The sequence below is a fragment of the Pinus tabuliformis genome, chromosome 8 (assembly GCF_031772625.1).
Source record: "Pinus tabuliformis cultivar Carrire ecotype Pingquan chromosome 8, CPIR1, whole genome shotgun sequence".
NCBI classification, from domain to species: Eukaryota; Viridiplantae; Streptophyta; class Pinopsida; order Pinales; family Pinaceae; genus Pinus; species Pinus tabuliformis.
In genome coordinates, this window is record NC_142294.1 from 430,858,477 (window position 1) to 430,881,625 (window position 23,149).

Genomic DNA, 23,149 nt, shown 5'->3' on the forward strand with positions numbered 1-23,149 from the left:
TAAAAATTGCCCAAGTGATAATTTGTTTACGAGAGCAAAGCCATTGATACCATACAAACTGATTTGGTTCCAAATATAAAGTTGCAATACGTACCTTTTGTGTGTTTTGCACATTATTAAGATCGAAAAATTGCTCCATCTATAATATCCATGTTGTGGGATCCTTGCCATCAAACTTTCTCATATCGATTTTTGGAATATGGTGGGTCTTCGATCCCACATTAGAGTCTATGAAATCATGATTAACATTTCTTTTGTTCACATCATGAGTTTCCTTTACTACCTTTTCACCATTAGTAAGTATTTCTTGTAGAAAATTTGTCAAATCTGTCTTCAAATCTACCATGTCTATCTTCAAATCTATCTTCAAATCTATCTTCAAATCATCCATCTTAGCTTCCACACCCTTTATCTTAGCTTCTATTAGCTTTTGTGAGAGTGACATTTGTTGCACTTGGTCTTGTAATTTTGATATATCATGTAGCATTTCTTCCTCTTCTTCATGAGTCATGCTAGAGCTTTCAGGTTGCTTACTATGTGTTTGCATTTTCTTTTCTCGGGGCATCAGTTACCGATAATAATGCTCTACTATGCCCTTTGAATTCCTTCAAAATAAATTTTCAAACCAAGCTTAAAAAAAAATTTAAAAAAATCTACACACCTTTTTTCACTTTGTAGGAGCTCAATATTGCCTCTGATGTATCTCTGTACTTTCGGATCATCCAGTTCTGAAATTACGACCTGCAGTAGCCCTCTGTGTCCTCTTTCCAATGCCACTAGTGTGATCCAAATTGGATTTTCCAAGGAAGAGTTATGCGAAATCTCCCACAGTGACTTGATTATAGACTAGTTCAATAGAGCGAACTTGTACGACGTGCCACAAGTCACTGTTTCGACCTTTGGCTCTGAAAAATATATACAAAAAACTACAGTCTGTCCTCTTTTTGTACCTTCTTATGAAATTTCAATCCGATGCTTAGAGAGAAATTTATGACGATTTTCCCCAGGTCAGCTGTTTGGAATGTAATTCAGGAGTTTGCAAAAAGACCAACTTCCTCAGATCATATTTCCGCAAATATAGCATGAAAAGCTCTGAAATTCGGACCCGAGATTCAGCGTGATTTCTTCTCAAATGGTTTTTTTTAAGCTTCTGAAACGTCGCAGAAAAAAAGTTATAACGAAAATGCCATGATGACCTGTTTGGAGCAGCGAAACCCTAGAATCCAAAGCTCTGATACCAATGTTATGAAACCAACTCCAGAAAAGATAGAAAAGATAGATCAACGCCTTAGAATTCAGCCTCTTCGAGGGGGCAACCTCCTTTACATTACATAAATGAACAAAATTCTTGGATGATTCAAATGACAAAACCTCCTTTCTATATATAGGAGTCTAAGGAGTCACAATATAACCCAACCGACCTAACAATAATAATATAAAGCCACAAAAATAACAATAGAGGGATTCTATGGGGCACAATAATAACAATATGGGGACAATAGGGGCACAACAATATTAATAAGGGATACAACTACAATAGTAATGGGGTAATCACTAGTATTATAGGGACCCAACATAAAACCTATAAATTCTAAACATAAAAAACAAAAAATATAATATCTAAGACTAGAAGCAAAGGACTCAGTAGTGTAAGTCCCTCATATCAGATTCTTCAGGTTTGGCTTTCTTTAGGTCTTCTTCTTCAACAACATTGGCTTGATCTCTTTCTCTTTTCTTGTTTCTTGGATTGTCGGGACAATCACTCTTGTAGTGACCCTTCTTATGACATTGATAGCATTCTACTTTGGACATGTCAACCTTCCTCTTTGGTCCTTTCTTGAAGTTTCCTCTGTGTTGAGCAACATAGGCATTTGACACTCCTTCAGGGTTGGCAACTAATGAAATTCTTAATTCTTCTTGACTGCAAGCGGTCCATAGTTCTTCAAAAGTGGGAGCTTCCTTCCAACTGTTGAGTCTTGCAGCAAATGCACCCCAAGTAGGTGGCAATCCTAGTATAGCAGTGATCACAAGTTCTTTGTCTGGAACAATTTCATCTATGGCCAAAAGGTCATCTCTGATTCTTGCTATCTTCACAAAGATGAAGGCCACTGTATCTTCTTTAGTCATCTTTGTGGTTCTTAGTTCATTCTTCAGGCTTGCTACTTGACCAATGTTCTTAATAGTGAATAATTTTGACAAGGCCTCATACATTTCTTGAGCATGGTCAATGTTGGCTATGAATGGGACAAGATTGTCCTTTATTCCTTCTACCATTAGGTTCATGGCCACTAATTCAATTCTTAATTCTTCTTGACTGCAAGCGGTCCATAGTTCTTTAAAAGTGGGAGCTTCCTTCCAACTGTTGAGTCCTGTAGCAAATGCACCCCAAGTAGGTGGCAATCCTAGTATAGCACTGATCACAAGTTCTTTGTCTGGAACAATTTCATCTATGGCCAAAAGGTCATCTCTGATTCTTGCTATCTTCACAAAGATGAAGGCCACTGTATCTTCTTTAGTCATCTTTGTGGTCCTTTGTTCATTCTTCAGGGTTGCTACTTGACCAGTGTTCTTAATAGTGAATAACTTTGACAAGGTCTCATACATTTCTTGAGCATGGTCAACGTTGGCTATGAAAGGGACAAGATTGTCCTTTATTCCTTCTACCATTAGGTTCATGGCCATTAATTCCAAATCTCTGAATTTTTCTTTATCAGCATCATTGGATTCTTTTGTAGGCTTCTTTACTTTTCCTTTCACCAAGTCTAGTACCTTGTTCTTTTCAAGGATGAGGTCAATCCTCTTCTTCCAAGATCTGTAGTTTGAGGCTCCTTCGAGTTTATTCTCTCCCTTGATTGTGTTAGATATATTTCTTGAATACAACAGAGTTATTCCTTGAAATAATCCTTTTGAATGATTCCTTAAGAAAGTGTTTGAGACTGCGTTTATCTTCTTTCTTTACCAAAGCTTTGAAACCATGTTAGAAAATCAGAAAGGCAGAAAGATTTTCTTATACTTGATAATTACTTGTGATGTTCTTGATTTCTTATTAGATTCCTTTATATCTTCTTTCTTTTAGTTCATCAAGCAATTACCAAAGCAATAGCACATAAATCAATGGACACTAGATATAGGCTCACAGCCAGGGAAAAACCCCTCTCTAGGGGAAAACCCAATCAGTAATTCTTCCTTCAATAGTTTTCCTGAGATATTCCAAGACTCTAGACCTTGACACAAACTTTCCTCCACACCAAGTCAGCCTTCTTCTTCCTTTGCAGATGATCCTACTTGACCTGGTAGCAGCAGTAGCAGTAGCAACACTTTCTTCGACCCAACACTTCGACCTTTCCCTAGAGACTTCGATCTTCGTTGAAAGATTTCGATCCTCTCTTAGAAATTTCTATCTTGGCCCAATACATCTTCTTGAAGTAGCAGCATCCAGCAAAAGCAGCTTTGACCTATGGCAACAACAACATGCAACAACTGGCTACAATGTCAAGTAGAGAACTTCAATCTTCCAAACCAGGGCACGAGAGAGAGATAGATGCATCAAAGTTTCGATTTTCTTTCCTTCCTTCTCTTAGACGAAACTCACACTCCTTTTTCTTTCTTTCCTCTACTTCGCATTTTTACCCAGCTTCAAGAGATATTGAACTAGCTTGTTGTGAGTATGCATTTCAAATGGAATTTGAACTGCTTCATTTATAGTCCTTTGGTGAGGCCGACATGATCATCTTAAGGCCGACTTGGTGTGGAGGCAACATAATTCATATTTGACTCAATACTTAACCTTTTTACATGATTCAAAAGTCCAAGAAGGGCCTCTTTAAAAGCACAATGACTCTATTAACTCAAAATAAATCCTAAGAGTCCTCAATGAGGACTTTGACCTAAAACATGATGCCCAAGCATGAAACCCATGCTTTAATAAGTCATACTAATAATAATAAAATTTCTTTTCTTTGTTCTTTTGACAAGTACATTACATGATGACTCAAATATATTTATTGAAGACCAAACCTAGTCACATTTTCCAACATTATTAGCATGCTCTAATCAGTCACATTTACTTCTTCAATATGCAGAAATTAGAGGGCCCTTTGAAAGGTGTACTTCTTAAAATTACAAATCAGCAGTAATGATGGGCAACCATGAACATCAAAAAGATAGCAGCAGCCTCTCACAATGTAGAAATGTAGAAAGCCAAGTATTGAACAATGATAAACAACAAGTCACAAGGCGGGTTTCACCTCAATCTTATTCCTTCTTCTTGGAGCAGAATTTCCTATCTTCTATAGATGATTACTGCAAATATACAAAGTTAACTTTTGTGATCAAATCCAACAACGAAAAAATATAACAAAATGATGAACCTGTCATAGAAGATACCTGTAAACTTCCTTGCTCCAGCTAGATATCCAACTACACTGTTGAAACTTCTCGTCACTTCTTTCACCCCTCTTTGATCCATGCACTTCTTAGTATGTATATTCTTCTTCCTTGAATAATCCTGAATTAGGGTGCTCCTCTATGAAGGCCCTTTATGGGTTTACAAATCAAACCAAGAGCTATGTGGAAGCTTCTAAGGTTAGGGAACCCCTTTTCCTCTCTCCACAACAGTGCTCCTCATCAATGATGTATTTCTTCATTGACTTTCAAGTTTTAACTCATACTACATCCTAATTGACTTTTCTTTCACTTTGAGCCCCTCTTTCTAGGGATGACCTTGTCATCATCAAGTACAATGCCCAAATTTATCCTTCCAGGTGTCCTCGTCCTCCTTTTTGCTTGATAACTCCTCGATAAAAGTCATATAGTTCCCCATAGTGCTAATGGAGTGGGTTCTCACCATGACAAGGTGCCTTTAGGCTCATCTCAACAACGTTCTCCAAATTTGCACCTCAAAAGTTTCGAGCAGTAACAGAGGCTATTAAAACAAGTGAAACTGTTGATGCCCAATTAAATGTTCCACTAAAATATAAATACACTATTTAATGCTTGTTGTCTTTAATGGTAGGAAATACAAAAATTGTGGATATGTCAAAGTATGACATCTTTGAGTTATTTATACTGAGAGATGTGAGAAAATCTCTATATTAACCATTTGTATCAAAATCTTGACTATTCATCAATACTTTTTTGGTTGGAATATGCTTAACAAGGCTGCCATTCCAAGGAGAGATCTTTCCATAGAAAAATAATTTCCACCTCAGAGTTTGTCATTTTTCTTAGACAAAATTTAGCTAAGGAGAGGCATATGCATGATTGAAAAGTTGGTATCAGCATATTTGACTTCAGTAAAGTCACTAATATGTTTGGCGAGACTTCTGCAGTCACCATGTTGTGTTGACATGCATTTAAGCTTTTACTACAAGGGAAGAGATGGTGAGAGCTTTTTATTTTATGTTTTATTTTATTTTATTTTTTTATTGAGATTTCTTTGAAGCAATCTAGAAATAGCCAAATATTTCCTGGCTCATGTGTAATATCGAGTCAATAATGAAGGTCATAAAATAATGTAAAGAAATGAAGTGCAGAACTACCTAGTACGAATCCATGCAAATGGAGATGGTATTAATTTGGGTAGCTTATGTATCTTTCTTCATAGCTTTACTTTTTGTGATCTAAAACTTTTAACCTTCATTTGTGGTGCTAGCACTGAACGTCCTTGGAGTCTATATCATCTCAAAGTATTTACATAGTCTCCCACTGTTTTGAAGAAGTGGCAAGGAGCTTTAGTACCTGGATGAGCTGCTACTCTTCACACTTTAGTTTTCTTGCTCATATGGTTCATGCTGCTTGTTATCCCTTTATATAACTGTGTATTTTTTATGGTTATTTGTTTGTATTCTTTTATCTTCTTATGTAGAATTGTATGAATAAGAAGTTCAGTGGCTCCTTGAAATTTCTAATGATTTGAAAATCTCACTGAATTTAGAGCTTATGGGTTTGTTTGCTTATGCAGGATGTTGTTGGAGTGGAATACTTGGTATCCTTTGGGATAGGGGCCATGACAATGACGATAATTCTTCTTGGCATTTATATGACTGCTTTAGCCTTTCATGGAAGGTCCATGCCTTCTTTATATCTCCCTGGAGCAGCGGGACCAGCTTTTCTTGCAGGCTTTCTTTGGAGCATGGGAAACTTTCTTAGGTAAGTCAGTGCAAATTCTTAATTGATCAAACAGAAATACAACCATTCCTTAGAATGCAAATTATGAAGAGAAATTTCAAATTATAAAGAAGCAACAAAAAAATTATATTAATGTCCACAGATGACCAAAGCAGGTCAATGGTACTTGTAATTACATCCAACAGAATAAAAAAGAACTAGGACAGGAAGAACCTGATGAAATGAAAATGGCTGAACACTAAGACACTAAAACAATATGAAAGTGAACACTGTATACATAGCGAGATGGAGTAAACCCGATGATGGGTAGACCTACACTATAAGACACAAGCACATGTAGAAATTGGCTTCAAGGGAATATGAACATCAAAAATGGAAACCAAGACAAGAGATCAATGTTGTCACATGCATGTACCAATGCTTGAAGCAAAAGTAGAAGGATTGGATGCTTTGGTTGGAGACTGCTTGGAGGAGGTAGGGTTCCTTACGTAGAAACTCCCCTAACATCCAAGGTCGATGAAGGTTGGTAAGGTGTGCCAATATCCCTATTCTAGGATATACGTGAAGGGAACTAGATAGTCCTCAATGTTAGAAAAAAATAGGTGGATGGTACTTAGAAGGACAATGTGGTAGTCTAGTCATAGTATGCTAGGAATAACCCTTTCTAACTAACTTCTTTCTGTCAGTGTGTGGAATGTCAACTTGTAAAGGGAATTTAGTAGTACCAACATTTGAGATGGGCTAAAAGAAGGAGGTGATCAACTTGGTGGCCCTAGGGGTCTCCCACAAAGCTCTACGTATGAAGGTGATAGTCTCTCGGAGGGAGAGGGATATGCATCTTCGATTTGGATATTGGGAGAAGGTGGATAGGGAGCCTCGAGATTTTCTATACAAACATTGGTATCTCCCTCAGATCTCATAATAGATAGGACATCAGAATATGAAGTGCTTTTCATTTTCCACCTTTTGGAGAGAGAAAATACAACAACCCTCTCTTCACAAGGAATATGGTTGTTTTTCTCACCTTGCAGCGTGTGCAAGGAGATCCTCATCTAGTTAAGGGGACCATTAGGATGTGTCACTAGTGATGTTGGAGATAGTTAGAACCATTGATGGTGCTATTGACAATCCATAGGAAATGCTTGACATAGAAGGACATTTTGGCGCCAAGAGGTTGTGGGGGGCAAGGCCAAGTAACCTAGATATACTATTGCTAAATATCATCTTTGACCACTTTCTTAATCACAACCTTCAAGGGAAGAAGACAAGGAGGGGTGTCTAAGGAGTACTTAAATGGGGGAATCCAATCAATGGAGATATCTTTATGATGAATTTTTCTCCTTCACTATGATATCTTTATGACGATTTTTTTTCCTCTCTTTTTTTCATCCTTGTTGGAGGTTGGACTATAGCGGTGAATTGATTGTTGACCCAACATTAGTTTGAGTTTGGCCATATATTTTTTTGCCAACCTATCATGGGTGACATAGGAAACTCAATCATAATAATAATAATAAATAAATAAATCTGTTCTCTCAATTTTCATTGAGCAATAAGTTTGAGGCCTTATTGCTAGATTCACTCCTCCCAATGTATATATTTCATTGAAAATCTTAGGTAAAATTGAGTTTTAAGTTTTAATAAAGTGATACATACAAATGATATTGCGGAAAAATGTTTTTGATCTTAACCTAATTGTTTTTCAAGCCCATATGGTAGATCTTCCTTGTCAAAATTATTAGAATATATCTCTATATCTCTATTTAGTAATGCTCAGTCTTTTAGATGTTTCTATTCTTATTCTTTTAGCAGTTTCTTAGATGAAACTGTTTTGTTCGATATTCTACATAGAAACCTGATGTTTCTATTCTTGTAAATATCTTTGTATTATCATTGAGCTGTTTGCTCCATGTGAATTAATTCATTGAACATTCTTTTATGGTATCAGAGCAAGGTTAAGAGATTCTTCTTGAACAGTAATTCTCTTTGCATCGTAATCTCTTGAGTCCTTTCTAAGGTCGAGCCCTCTGTAAGCCAGGCAGCCTTCACTGAGTCTTAGCCTCGGCTTTGCTCGCTGTGATAAAAGCTTACAGTCGTCCATCTCGATACAGAAATGGATTCTTCTCTTGCATGATCATTTTATTAAAGAAATAACTTTGTGGCGGTGACTGTTTTCGTGGAAGCGGGATTTTTTTTTGGCTGGTCAGTTCTGCTTGGAATCACGGATCCGGCTATCTTCTTCTTCACCTGGCGGCTACTCGACCACACCGTGGAATTTCTCAGCATTCGTGATCCAGGTGTTCTACTTTCAAAACTCATTTGTTTGTTTGAAAATCGGAGTTGTGTTTTGAAAATCGATCTGCGAGCATCTGTCAATTTTTTTTGCTGATTAAACGCTGTCAAACTTGTGGCTTATGTATCCGTGGCAATACATTTTGCATCCCGTGACATTCATTTGAAACCCGTGGCTCTATATATATATCACGCAACCTGTGTATTCATTATATATCACGCATCCTGTGTGTTTTGCAAGCGTCCGTGGATTTATAAGTCAAACCACGTGGATCTGAAGCCCGTGGATTTATAAAGTCAAAACCCGTGGTTCATTAACCTGTTTTTTTTTGCAATCGCTGTATCTTGCAAACACTGTTACGTAACCCGTGGTTCTCTGTCATACGCCTGTGGTTCATTATAGCTCTGTCATACGCCCGTGGTTCATTGTATTTCGCTTGGTATTTCACGTAACCTGTGTATTGCACGTAACCGTGGTGATTATATAGCTTTGAAACCCGTGATTATTTTTCCGGCCCGTATTTGATAACCCGTGGCAGTTTGAAGTTTGAAAATCCGTGGTCCAGCCCGTATGTGATAACCCGTGGCAGTTGATTTTTGAAATCCCGTGGTTCATATATATATTTTGATAACCCGTGGCAGTTGAAACACGCTGAGTCGTTTCCAGTTGAGACGTGAAGGCTTGATAGCTCACGTGGGCCATCGTGGTTAGATCGTGGTTCATATATATATTTTGATAACCTGTGGCAGTTGAAACACGCTGAGTCGTTTCCAGTTGAGACGTGAAGGCTTGATAGCTCACGTGGGCCATCGTGGTTAGATATTGGGATTTAATTTATCAGCTTTACCAATCCGTGGTCTTTGCCGGAATTTGTTTTCAGTGGTTTTGGTTGCCGGCATTTTTATCAGCAGTTCTGGTTGTCAGAATTTTTTATCAGCGGATTTTTTTTGGTATCCTGTCAGCCTTCTTTACACAGCTATACACCTGTGGGTTTTGGTGCATGCTCCTGTGGGAAACTAAACTCTCAGAAATTTATATTTTGTGCTAGCAGGATTATCATTGATTTAGACTGGAGAGATACCTTTGCTGAGTAAATTTTTTTTAGCAGGACAAAGTTGGTCTTTGCTGGGTAACATTGTTTTTAGCAGGACAAAGTCTGTTCTCTAATTAACATCAGGATAAACAGTCAGCTACATTGTTCTTGTGTGTCATACTTTTGTATTCTCTTTGTGAAAATGGCCACACTTACCAATCTGATGTTAGAAGGAAATCAACGGTTTAATGGCAGCAACTATAACATTTGGAAACAAAGACTGCTGACCATTTTTGAGTACAGGCGTCTTGATCAACTCATTTTGGGCAAAGAGCTTCGTCCAGGTACAGCCGGGACCGATCAAGATAAATTTGATGATCGAAATCGAGAGGCTGTTATGCTTCTCAAGCTCTCTGTCGCTGATGATCAGTTACCACAGATCCCTTCTGGCAAGACAGCTGTTGAAATCTGGCAACAGTTGAAAGAATTGCATGAGACATCTGATAAAAGCAGAGCTTTTTTTCTCAAAAATCAGTTGTTCTCCATCATGATGGATGAACATATGTCTTTACAGGAACATCTCAACAAAATTAAAGACATTCGAGATCAGCTCGACGCCATTGGTCGGACCATGGAGGAAGAAGATATGGTAGTCATTACCCTGAAGAGTCTACCAAAATCTTATGAACACTTTATTGAAACACTCAACATTACAACCACAAATGTTGATCTGAAGTTTTCAGATTTATGTACCAAACTTCTGCAGCAAGATAGGTGGAAACAGCAGTTTGGTAGTGGTACTTCATCAGTGCCCTTGGAAAATGCATTTGCTGCAAAATATCAGTCCTCTCAGTCTTTTCAGCAGAGAGGATCATCTCAGTCTTTTGATCCTAACAGGAAGAAAAGTGTACAGTGTAATTACTGTCACAAGTTCGGTCACATGAAGAAAGACTGCAGGCAGAGGATTGCTGCTGAACAAAAGAAACAGGGAGGGTCACATCAGACAGCGAATGTTGCAGAACATTCCGAGCAGACAGATTCTGCCTTTTACGCCTTTATGGCTAAAAGGTCTTCAGAACATGTTCCTTCCTCTGCATGGTACATTGATTCTGGTGCATCACGCCACTTCTCTCACAGGCGTGACTGGTTTATTGACTTTTCACCTTTCAGTGATTCAGTTGTATTTGGTGGAGGTGAAAAGTACACTGTTGCTGGCAGGGGTACAGTTCAAATTCAGTCTGGTGGACGCACGCTCATATTTCTAAATGTATACTATGTTCCTGGTATGGAGATTAATCTTCTCTCTGTCAGTCAGATTATGAGGAATTGTCCTCAGCTTGATGTTGTGTTCAGTGCACACAAGTGTTCCATCATTGACAGGGAAACCAGTCTGACAGTTGCTACTGGCCTCGAGGACCATGGTCTATACAGGCTACTTGACACCAGTGACTTTCCAGAAGTGGCACTAGCAGCTCGTGTCTCTCCCATCAGTACTCTATGGCATCAGCGATATGGGCATCTCAATATGCAGTATCTCTCTCAGCTCTCTCGGGAGGGACTTGTGTCAGGATTACCTGATATTCAGACTCAGCAGTTGGGGGTATGCAGCGCCTGTCAAGCGGGAAAGCAACATCGGTCGTCATTCAAAACTGGAGAATCTTGGCGCGCATCCCAGGTACTTCAGTTACTTCATGCTGATATTTGTGGTCCTATGAATACAGCTTCTATAACTGCTTGCAAATACTTTTTACTTATTGTAGATGACTTCAGTCGAAAGATGTGGGTGTATTTTTTAAAAAATAAATCTGATGCTCTTAGTACCTTTCAGAAGTTTAAAACTTTAGTTGAAAACGAATCTGGTTGTCATATCATGACCCTTAGGACCGACAATGGGGGGGAATTTTGTTCCTCAGCTTTTGCCAACTTCTGTGATATTCATGGCATCAAACGTCAATTCACCACACCTTACACTCCCCAGCAGAATAGTGTTGTCGAGCGTCACAATTGCACGGTTGTTGAAATGGCTCGTTCCATGTTACAACACCGGAGTGTTCCAAACAAATTCTGGGCTGAAGCAGTATTTACTGCTGTTTACCTTCTTAACCGATCCCCTACTCAGGCTGTTAAAGGGAAGACTCCTGAAGAAGTGTGGTCTGGTCGTAAGCCCAAGATCAGTCATCTCAAAGTTTTTGGCTCAGTTGCATATGTTTGGATTCCATCTGCTAAGCGATCTAAGTTGGATTCCAAAAGTCAGAAACTCATGATGACAGGTTACAGTGATCATCACAAGGCTTATAGGCTGATAGATATAGCCACTGGTCGACTTAGCTTCAGTCGAGATGTAGTATTTGATGAAGACAGAGGATTCTTTCAGTCTTCTTCTTCTGAGCAGCGTTCTGAGGATCCGCCTCACAGTGTTCTTCTTCCAGTCAGTCCATCTGATGGGAGGGATGATGTAGCATCAAGATTTGATACTACTCTATCTGAGCTTCCTCCAGAAGCTAATCCCCCTCTTGCTCTTGAGCCTGCTTCTCTTCCTCCTGATATTGGTCCCTCTAATCCTGATATTGGTTCTTCTTCTCTTCGGCCAAAATGGTGGGCTAAAACCATAGGTGATCTCCGGGATGATGAGCTCCTTGAAGGTAGAACTTCTAGGCATAAGAACAGACAACAGTCTACAGTCAATTTTGCTCTTATGGCTAACCTTCACAGTACTTTTGAGCCTCAAACATATTCAGAAGCTAAGGGTATATCTGAGTGGGAACAGGCTATGGAAGCAGAATTTCAGAGTCTTCAGAAGAATCACACATGGACTCTTTCTGATCTTCCTGCAAACAAAAAACCCATAGGCTGCAAATGGGTGTATAAAGTCAAATACAAAGCTGATGGAACCTTAGACAAATATAAAGCTCGGCTTGTGGCTCGAGGATTTTCACAGCAGGAAGGCATCGACTATGAGGAGACTTTTGCTCCTACAGCCAAGATGAGTACTATCAGGCTGGTGCTTGCCCTAGCAGCTCAGTTCAAGTGGAAAGTTCATCAGATGGATGTAAAAAGTGCTTTCCTAAATGGTGATCTCCAAGAAGAAGTCTACATGACGCAGCCTCCAGGATTCAAGGTTGCTGGTCAAGAACAGAAAGTGTGTCGGTTAGTTAAAGCAATCTATGGATTGAAACAAGCTCCTCGGGCTTGGTACATAAAAATTGATCAGTATCTGACAGATCAGGGTTTTCAGCGAAGTCCATCTGATGCAAACCTGTATATCAAGCATACTGATGATGATATCTTGTTTGTAGTTGTCTATGTGGATGATCTTATCATTACTGGCAGCTCTGCACATTTGATCCATGAGATCAAACAAGATCTATGCAGAACTTTTGAGATGACAGACTTGGGACTTCTTCATTACTGTCTGGGGGTTGAAGTGTGGCAGACTGAAAATCAGATCTTTCTTTCTCAGTCCAAGTATGCCAAAAATCTTGTGGAAAGGTTCAGAATGCAGGATTGCAAACCGGCCACGACTCCTATGGAACCAGGGCTCAAACTTTCAGCACAGTCATCCTCTCCTCTTGTGGATGAAACTTTATTCAGGCAATTAGTGGGCAGTCTCATCTATCTTACTGCTACCAGACCTGACATCAGTTTTGCAGTAAGCTACATTTCTCGCTTTATGTCAGCTCCTAAAGCTGATCATTGGATAGCAGCAAAGCGGGTGCTACGATATGTGCGTGGTACTTATGATTATGGCCTCTTATATACTCACAGCTCCACTCCTGTTCTCAGTGGCTACACTGACTCTGACTGGGCCGGTTCGGTTGATGACCGTAAATCTACAGCTGGGTATGTGTTTAGTCTAGGATCTGGAGCTGTTACTTGGACTAGTAAGAAGCAACAGGTAGTGGCTCTCTCCTCAACAGAAGCAGAGTATCGGGGAGCAGTTAAGGCCGCCTGTGAGGCAGTTTGGCTTCGTCGTATGCTTGTAGATATGCATGTTTTTCAGACAGGGCCTACTTCTTTGTTTTGTGATAATCAGGGAGTGCTCAAACTTGCCAAGAATCCTGTCTTTCATGAACGAACAAAGCATGTGGAAACTCACTGCCACTACATTCGACAGCTGGTTGAAGACGGCTCAGTTCAGTTGCACTATGTTCCCACCACAGAGCAGCCCACCGATATTTTTACCAAGCCTCTTGGTCCTGATAAATTTGTAAAATTTCGCGGGTCTATTGGTGTTGTAAATAGATTGAGCATTAAGGGAGGGTATTAGAATATATCTCTATATCTCTATTTAGTAATGCTCAGTCTTTTAGATGTTTCTATTCTTATTCTTTTAGCAGTTTCTTAGATGAAACTGTTTTGTTCGATATTCTACATAGAAACCTGATGTTTCTATTCTTGTAAATATCTTTGTATTATCATTGAGCTGTTTGCTCCATGTGAATTAATTCATTGAACATTCTTTTAAAAATGTTAGGTGATAAATATAGCCATTGTCTCATTGCTTCTTCTCACTACCTCGTCCCTCCGCTAGCTTGCCAACCACCTTGTCCCATGGCTACCTTGCCTGATTACTATCACATATCTGTTGAGATTTGTAGGTTGGGAGGTACTCCAAACCCTAGACTAGAGGGTTGTGGAGGAATTGGCTTCATAAGGTCACTTGTGGGCTAAGAACGCAAGCTTGGGGTTTTGTACCCAAAGGTGTGGGGCCAAAACTATGAGGAGAATTGATGAGTTGGCACATGGAGATGAAAGGGCATCCTTAAAGGAGCAAGGAGCTTCTTGTAGCACCATGGGATCCCTTGTCAAAGTGGAGATATTAATTTTTGAATGTTTATGTGGGTAAAAAGACTAGAAGATTCAAGTCGCACTTAGTTAAAGGACCCTCTTGAAAGGGCTAGTCGTCTACCCTAAAGAAGGTATAAAAGGAGGAGAGGAGGAACCTCATTCCTCACCATCAAATTGCAACAAACATAAGGGGCATACCTCTGAAATAGGGCTGTAGACCTTGGAGTTTTAGCGAAGAGGAGAAGGAGATGTTTAGGGAAAATTCTCATGACTGTTGGGCAGATCCGAGGAGGATGCATAAGGTCGAGTATTTGAGGATAGATCTAGATTGTTTGTGCAAGTTTTTGAGGTGACCTTCCTTGTTTATACAGGCTACATTCCCTGTAATAGATTGTAAAAGGGGCTAAGGTCTGTAGTGGCTATTTGGAGGGGCCGAAAGGCTTAAAGCAAAGAGCAGACTAGTCCTAGAGACAACATATGGGAGAAATTTGTTAAAGAAGGAAGGCCACAATTGTAGGAGGGCTTTGGGAGCGTTTGGAGAAGGCTAACAAGGATTGTTAGAAGCCCTAACCAGGCAGCCAAAGCTATAGCAGTGTACACCAGCACAAAAGTGAGGATAAAGGTATGTGTTTGGTATTCTCGAGTTGTTTTGTTGATGAGGTCCTAGTTTAGGACAGAGTTTGGAGCAGCCAAAAGAGAAGATTTGGGAGGGATATAGTGGCTTGCTCCAAGCCCTAAGTACAACCTCTTGAAGGACTAAGATAACTGTTAGAAGAGGCAGAATTGAAGAAGATCATAACTGATCTTTGAAGGACGAAAGGAGGTCAAGGGAGCTGTTTGACTAGCCCTATATTGCTTGTGAGATAAGAACATCTACAACGAAAGTGGGAAGCCCTCCATGCCCTAAGTGTGTCTTCATCGAGCAACATAAGAAGGTACTAGTGGTAAGAAGTCCCTAAGAGTTGTGTCCTTGAAGGACTAAGGAGCAACTAGTGGGAAAGAAGTCCCAAAGGAGCTGAGGAGCAACAATGATCAGTTTAGAGTTTTTCACAAATGGAGTTGTGAACAACTCACAAGAAGACCCTATGTGTTGATGCATTGATGGACAAATGGTCAGCTAGAGGGTAGATTGGAGCCGTGTTTAGTGACCTAAAGGATCTGGTTCATTGATAGAGGCAGGTTGGTGTTGTTGTAGATTGGGAGCCAAAGGACTGGGCAGGTCTATTCAGGATACGACCAAGAGGAGCTGAGAGAGTGCGCTACATCGGCCAGACAGCCAGTGTATCTTGTTCAGACAATTTGGTTGTCATAGTTGTTAACACCAAGTCCCAGTTGTATTCTTGTATCAGTGAATGTATGAGGGCCATTATCCCTGGTACGGGAGCCCTAGACAGTTGTATTACAATTTGTTAATATAACAAAGTTGGGTTGTTTAAAATTGTAAAAAGTTGTCTATATTTTGCACTGATTAATTTACTGCTATTTATATTTCGCTGTGCATAGTAGTTTGTTGTGGTATTTGGATTGGTAGTGTCAGTGATTCTAAGACCCTAACCTAGATTCCAGTACCATGGAAAAACAACAATAACATCAACTTAACAAAACATCACCATAAAATTTGTTGATGAGATGATAACTCTTTTCATTGTGCAATTGTTTTTTCGTTCAACTTTGCAAATAGCTCTTGTAACTCTGCTGCATAGTGGCTGTAAAGGGTAGTTTATTTGAACCTTGCCATCTCATGTTGCTTCTGCAGTTACATGCTATATGCCTAAAATTGTGGCATTTGTAGCATTCCGTACTATACTTGAATAAGGGAGCGAATGAATTATGATTTTTGTTGCTATAGCCATTAGGACTTCTCATATGATTCCCTGCAATTTTGTTTCTAGAGGTCTGATAAGGGCCTCTAAAATTATCCCTGTCATTGGCTCTACAATCCCTTGCTTTATGTCCAAAGTTTGTACATGAAAAGCAATGACCAAGAAATATAGTTTGATACTTGGCTGTGAAGGATTGTCTTGATAAGTAGTTCTTTTGAAGTTGTTCTCCTTTGTAGAAGATTCACTTCTTTGCTGATCCTTGTCTTTGATTACACTTCTGCTTGTATTGTGTACAGATCCCTTGAGAGCATCAACATAGCTTCTAGGTGTAGTAGCTCTTCCAAACTCATCTTGATCTCTTCCCTTGCTTCTACTGTGGTTGGGGCTGTTGAAAATTTGGCAGCTTAGGGATGAATTTCTAAAAATAGAAAGTATAAAAATAGAATTTCTAAAACTAGAAAGTCTCAAGTATGACTTTTCAAAAATAGTAAATCACCTTGCATCAATTGGTAATCAAATATTGTTGATGGAAAATCCCTTCTGATCATGAATCAATCCTAATAGTTCAATTTCGACTTAATCATCAATATTATTATTATTATTCTTATGATACTATATTATTATTATAAAAAAAAATTTCAAGTCACTCAATCATGGCTCTCAATAGTGTTCCCTTACACTCGCATTATTGGCATGGCATACTCCTCTTACACTCTCATTAATGCTCTTACACTCATTAAAGCATGTCATAAAATATTCTCCTACATTCTCTTATGCTCAATAAAATCATGTCATAAAAGATTCCTCTTACACACTCCTTAATGCATATGTTACACTCTCTCTTAACAAGTATAATTATGAAGATCGACACTAGTTATATTCTTCAACACTCCCTCTTAACTAGGGAGGTATTCATAATTACATACATATATAGGTACATGGAAGATCTCAAAATGATATGAACTATGAAGAGTTCTAGTGCATGCAGTGCTATAGATTAGATACGCGACCAGGGTACTCTAATCAGGTGGGACTAAGGTGTACTCAAGCTTTAGCGTCTCTAGGTACCATCAGGTTTTTAAGAACACAAACCGAGGGATCTAGGTGCGTATCCAAGGTCGGAGCTCCATGACCAACACCACCCTCCCTACTTCGGGATCTAGACATCAACACCTAGGTCGACGATATGCCCTCCCAAGCATCTTGTTGTGTTAAATTTAGAATTAACATGTTCTTTGCTTAGGTCAGTTATGTCAATGTTCCTTGATAGCTCAATTTATATTTCCATTTCTTTTATTTGCAATCACATAAACCATTATGAAATTGATGATAATTAAAGAAAGAACATAACCATAAATGCAGAGGACAAGCCAAGACAAGAGAACACAAAATTGGCTCAAGCCAGGGAAAAACCCCAAGATGGGGAAAACCCTTGATCAATCTTCCTTATTATTAATATCAAGTGCTTAGCAGAGAGAGTACAATAATTCTAGGTCCAATATACTTGACAAAATTGCAGATAGATTGATAGCCCAAAAATTGTAATTTTGAAGGAGACAAACTTAACATTGGAGTCAAATTGTTGTAGAAGCATGATCTGATTAGGGTTGCTTTCATTTCATAGCTATATATACATACCTATGATTCTGAATATACTGCTGTAGTTTTCATCCACAAGTTAGGGCACTCATCAAACCTGAAGCAGTCCTCTTTAACCCACTGAATCTCCTCCAAGGTTCCTCCTAACAACTGCGGCTAGACTTCCTCTATCTCAGTTCCAACTTGTGGTTTTCCAGGGCTAATTACCATCCCCAAACTACCCTCACTGTACCCTGATTTGAGGTAGGTAAGGCCTACAGTCTACTTGAACTTTCTTTTGGGGTTGAAACTACATGAAATATGGCTGAACCACTTCAGAATCACACTAACAATCAACCTAGAGAATGCTGTGAAAATTTGCTGCAATGATTGGTTTATTTCTCCTACTTATTTATGATAAGTTATTTACCAATACTTCAGTAAATACCAAAATAAATTTAGTTGCAGACTTCACAAACTAGAACTAAAAATTAAACAGCAAGAGAAACATCAGCATATGAACAATCACATTGAGACACTTGTTTTCGGACAATCATCCCTGGAAAACCCCAATGTGGGAAAACTGGTGCAACAGATATGAGGATTCTTATTATTGGCAGTGAATATCTGAATACAATTTGGATGCCCCAAAGAAAGATGGCAATCCACTCAAAGAAGATGATTGAGAATTCTCTTGCACTAGATCTGAAGATTTTGCTCTGTTCCCAACCCATTGCACAGTCCTTGCGTGAGCCTACGCAGGCTCTGCGTGGAGGCTCCCTCTAATTGCATCAACCTGAACTGTTGCTGCTTCTGCTGCTGAGAAATTGAGATTTCTCCTGCCGATCAACTACTGTGATTCTTGGCATTGAACTCTGCTCATCCCCAGTCCTTCTGCGTCAATCTCCTTCAGCTTCTCCCTGTCCCTCTGCGTCAATCTCCTTCAGCTGCTGTGCTGTCCCTTGGACTAGCACTGGCTCTATTATCCTTCTCCGTGTATTCTCTGGAACTGGAAATCACTTCCTTCCAATGTTGCTTATGATCCTCACTGCTTGATCAGTGGTTCGAATTACTTAGCAAACCCTACCCTAGGAAAATCGAATAGCTGATCAACTCTTTGTGTATGTTACTATGTTCAAGTGAACCCCAAGCCTCCATCTTATACTTTTCCTGTTGAGCTTTCAATGGCTGAGATTAAATCTCTAATCAACGGCTAAGATTAAAACATTACTTGATCCACCTTCTAGATCATTCTCACCCATATTTTGATTAATACCCATTAATATTTTAATTTCCCCAAGTTTAGACTTAGGAACGCCATTAAAAATATTAATTATTTTAATAAAATACAATCCGGGTGGAATTTCACCAAACGCTTTTTGGGTTCTTTAGAACTCATGTGCCTTAGCCTCTCCACCAATTTTCAAGGCTAGAGCACTTCCGATGCAACCAAAAACTAACACTCCCTCTTAGCGAGGAAAGTGCTCTAGCAACAATGTCCACTTGCATGTTGCTCTGTTTCTGAAGCACCTTGTTTCTGCACTGTTGCTGCCACCAACATTGTGCTACTACTGCTACTATACTGTTGCCCATGACACTGCCACTGCCACTGCTATATCTGTACTACAACTCCCTCTCAAATGCTGCATCATTCTATTGAAAGGGATTTTCCAACATACCCGTCTATTCCCGAAATTGAACAAACTTGGCTCTTCCTAGAGCCTTGGTGAGTATGTCTGCCACTTGATTTCCTGTGGGAGTGTACTCCAACTGTATCGCTCCACGCTGAACACAATCTTTGATAAAGTGACATCGAATATCGATGTGTTTGGAGCGATCATGAAATACTGGATTTTCAGAGAGCTTGATACAACTCTGATTATCACAGAAAATCCTTGTCGCTTCCATCCTTCTCCTGAATAGATTTACAAGCAGTTTCTTGAGCCATATAGCTTCAAATGTCGCTTTGCTAGCTGCCATATACTTAGCTTTAGCAAAGCTCAGAGCTACAAACTTCTGCTTCTTACTGCACCAGGAGGTCATCCCAGATCCAATACCGAAGCAATACCCAGTGGTACTTTTCCTATCTACTGAACTTCCTGCCCAATCTGCATCAGTGAATCCACTCAATTCGATATCATTGCCCTTGGTGTACCTTAATCCAAAATTTACTGTTCCCCGCACATACCTGAGAATGTGCTTTGTTGTTGCCCAGTGTGCCCTTTTTGGTTCCACCATGAACTGACTAAGGGTGTTGACAGCATAACACAAGTCTGGCTTGGTGTTGACCAGATACATAAGTGACACAATGATTTGTCTGTATAAGGTGGGGTCCACTTCCTTGTCTCTCGAAGCATCTATTTTCTTCCAATTGGTAATCATAGGCGTAGCCATAGGTCAACAATCCTGCATTCTGAATCTTTTCATAATTTCTGATGCATATCTTCCTTGGCCAAGGAAGATCTCACCATCCTGCTGCCAAACTTCCAATCCCAGAAAATAGTGCATTAGCCCCAAATCCTTCATATCAAACTTAGTTTCTAGGTTCTTCTTACAATCCTTTATGAGTATGGCTGATCTTGTCAAAAATAGATCATCCACATACAATACCAGAATCAACGACTCACCTTCTACCAGCAGATAATAAAGATTGGGATCGACATCTCTCTTGATGAATCCCAACTGCTGTAAGTAGCTGTCAATTCGACCATATCAAGCTTTGGGTGCTTGTTTTAGCCCATACACGGATTTCTTCAAACTGCAAACATGAGTTTTCTTTCCATGTGTTTTGAAACCTTCTGGCTGTTTGATATATACTTCTTCTTCTATCACCCCATTCAAGAATGTTGTCTTGAAATCCATTTAGTGAATCTCCCATCTCATCTGTGTTGCAAGGGATATGATGGATCTTATAGAGGTATATCGAGCTACTGGGGCAAAGGTTTCCTCATGGTCTATTTCTTCCTTTTGTGCATATCCTTTTGCAACAAACCTAGCCTTGTACTTATCTATGCTGCCATCTGTAGCATACTTGATCTTGTAGATCCATCTCGAACCTACAACTGATCTGTTCTCTGGTCTTGGTATTCCCAGACGTCATTTGTCATGATACAACTGTACTCTTCTACCATGGCATCCACCCATACCTGGTGTTGTGCGGCTTCTTGAAAACTAGAGGGTTCTTCGACCTGAGCTATCAATGCTTAGTACTTGTCAGGTTTTCCACACTGCCTTTTCCCGGCTCGAGGATCTCCAACGAACTCCTCTGCGTCCCTTAGAGTCTGTCGTACTTCTCGACTAGTTCTTCCACTGGTGGTGGGAGGTTCCATCTGTTCCTCTTCTTGTACTTGTTGTGACACTCCTGGCTCCTCTTCTCTTGAGGAGATTCTAGTACTGGTTACCATGCTTGAACTAGATACTTGTCTTCCTGCCATATCTGCTCCCTGTTGTTGGACTAGAGGAGCATCCTCATCATGTTCTTCAAATGGCATCTCACGAGATTTCCTGAGGGCTCTATCTTCCATGAACTTCGCATCCCGCCTTACTACAATCTTTCTGCTGCTCAGAATGTAGATCCGATATGCTTGTGAAGTCTCGTTGTAACCTACTAGATACCCAACTTCGGCAGTATGCTCTAACTTGCTCCGCTTCTCTTCTAGAATATGGCAATAAGCTACACTTCCGAATATCCTGAGGTGACTTGCTTTTGGCTTCTTTCCCGTGAAAACGTCCTCTGGTGTATTCTTTCCCAAAGCCCTATGAGGAGTCTTGTTCTGAATGTGAACAACCGTGCTACATGCTTCTGCGCATAAAAACTTGGGTCGATTCTGATCATATAACATCGCCTTTGTTGCTCCAACAATAGTTCCGCGACTCCATTCTGTTCTGGATTATAGGGTGTTTTCCATTCTCTTCGGATCCCATCTCTTGCACAAAAATAAGTGAAGTTCTTATCTGTGTATTCTCTGCCATTGTCTGAGCGCAATATCTTGATCTTCCTTCCTGTCAGGATTTCCACTAGAGCCTTAAACTCTTTAAACTGATCAAAGACCTCATCCTTGGTTCTCAAAAAATAGATCCAAGTTTTCTTGGAATGGTCATCTATGAAGATAACAAAATACTTAGCGCCACTGATGGCCCTTGTAAACATCGGACCGCAAATGTCTGAGTGTATTAACCCCAATACAGTCTTAGATCTATTGTTGCTTCTGGAATATGCTACTTTGGTGTACTTACCTAGCACGCAGCCTCTGCATGTATCATCATGCTTGGTAGTTAGCACTGGAACCCCTGTAACAGTTTCCTTGAGCATCCATAACGCTGCATGATGTAAGTGTCCCATCGTCCTATGCCACAACTCATTTAATTCTTTTTCTCCATTGACGTTACTGCTTATCAGTGCCATAGGAGACTCAAGTTGCAACTTGTATAATCTGTTTCTTCGAGTTCCCATATGGGCCCTCTTTTTCCACCTTGGATTCTTGACATATATTCTATTACCAATGAAGTATACATCATACCCTTATCTTGTAATTGAGAGACAGAAATGAAATTCATCCCCATACCTGGCAGTTGCAGTACATTCGTGGCCAGAAGACTATCTCCTGCTGCTATCTGGAATATAATGGTTCCTTTTCCTACTGGGGTGCACTTCGTCTTGTTACCCATTGTGATTCGAAAGTTCATCTAGTCCTCCTGAAAGCTTGAGAAATATTCTCGTTCTCTAGTCATATGGGCTGAAGCCCTGCTATCAATGTACCAGTCCTCGGTTGATGCAGAACTTGATAAGCCTGTAAACTCCTCTTCCAACTTGGAAGCTAATTCGGAAATATTTTGATCCCTACTGTTCTCCATGCCCTTTTTCTTTGCTTCCATCTTCCCTAAACCTTGCTTTGATACCATGTGAAAATTTGCTGCAATGATTGATTTATTTCTCCTACTTATTTATGATAAGTTATTTACCAATACTTTAGTAAATACCAAAATAAATTCAGTTGCAGACTTCACAAGCTAGAACTAAAAATTAAACGGCAAGAGAAACATCAGCATATGAACAATCACATTGACACACTTGTTTTTGGACAATCATCCCTGGAAACACCCAATGTGGGAAAACCGGTGCAACAGATCTGAGGATTCTTATTATTGGCAGTAAATATCTGAATATGTCCCAAATAAAGATGGAAATCCACTCAGAGAAGATCATTGGGAATTCTCTCGCACTCAATATAAATATTTTTCTTTGTTCCCAGCCCACTGCGTAGTCCCTGCATGAGCCTATGCAGGCTTTGCGTAATTTTTGCGTGGAGGCTCCCTTTGACTGCATCAACCTGAACTGTTGTTGCTTCTGCTACTGAGAAATCGAGATTTTTCCTGCCGATCAACTACTGTGATTCCCGACACTGGACTCTGCTCATCCCCAACACTTCTGCGTCAACCTTCTCCAGATTCTGCATTGACCCTCTGCGTCAATCTCCTTCAGCTGTTGCGCTGTCCCTTCTTGGA

General features: G+C 39.8%; 1 protein-coding gene across 11 annotated transcripts in view; it reads left to right on the plus strand.

The window, feature by feature from the left end:
- Nucleotides 1-23,149, plus strand: part of LOC149235884 (uncharacterized) — a 363,269-nt gene that overhangs the window by 219,137 nt on the left and 120,983 nt on the right. For all 11 annotated transcript variants that reach the window (XM_089372269.1, XM_089372272.1, XM_089372264.1 and 8 more), the window contains one exon: nucleotides 5,963-6,150. In XM_089372269.1, the coding sequence (XP_089228395.1) occupies nucleotides 5,963-6,150 (188 nt within the window). The remainder of the gene's footprint in view (nucleotides 1-5,962; nucleotides 6,151-23,149) is intronic.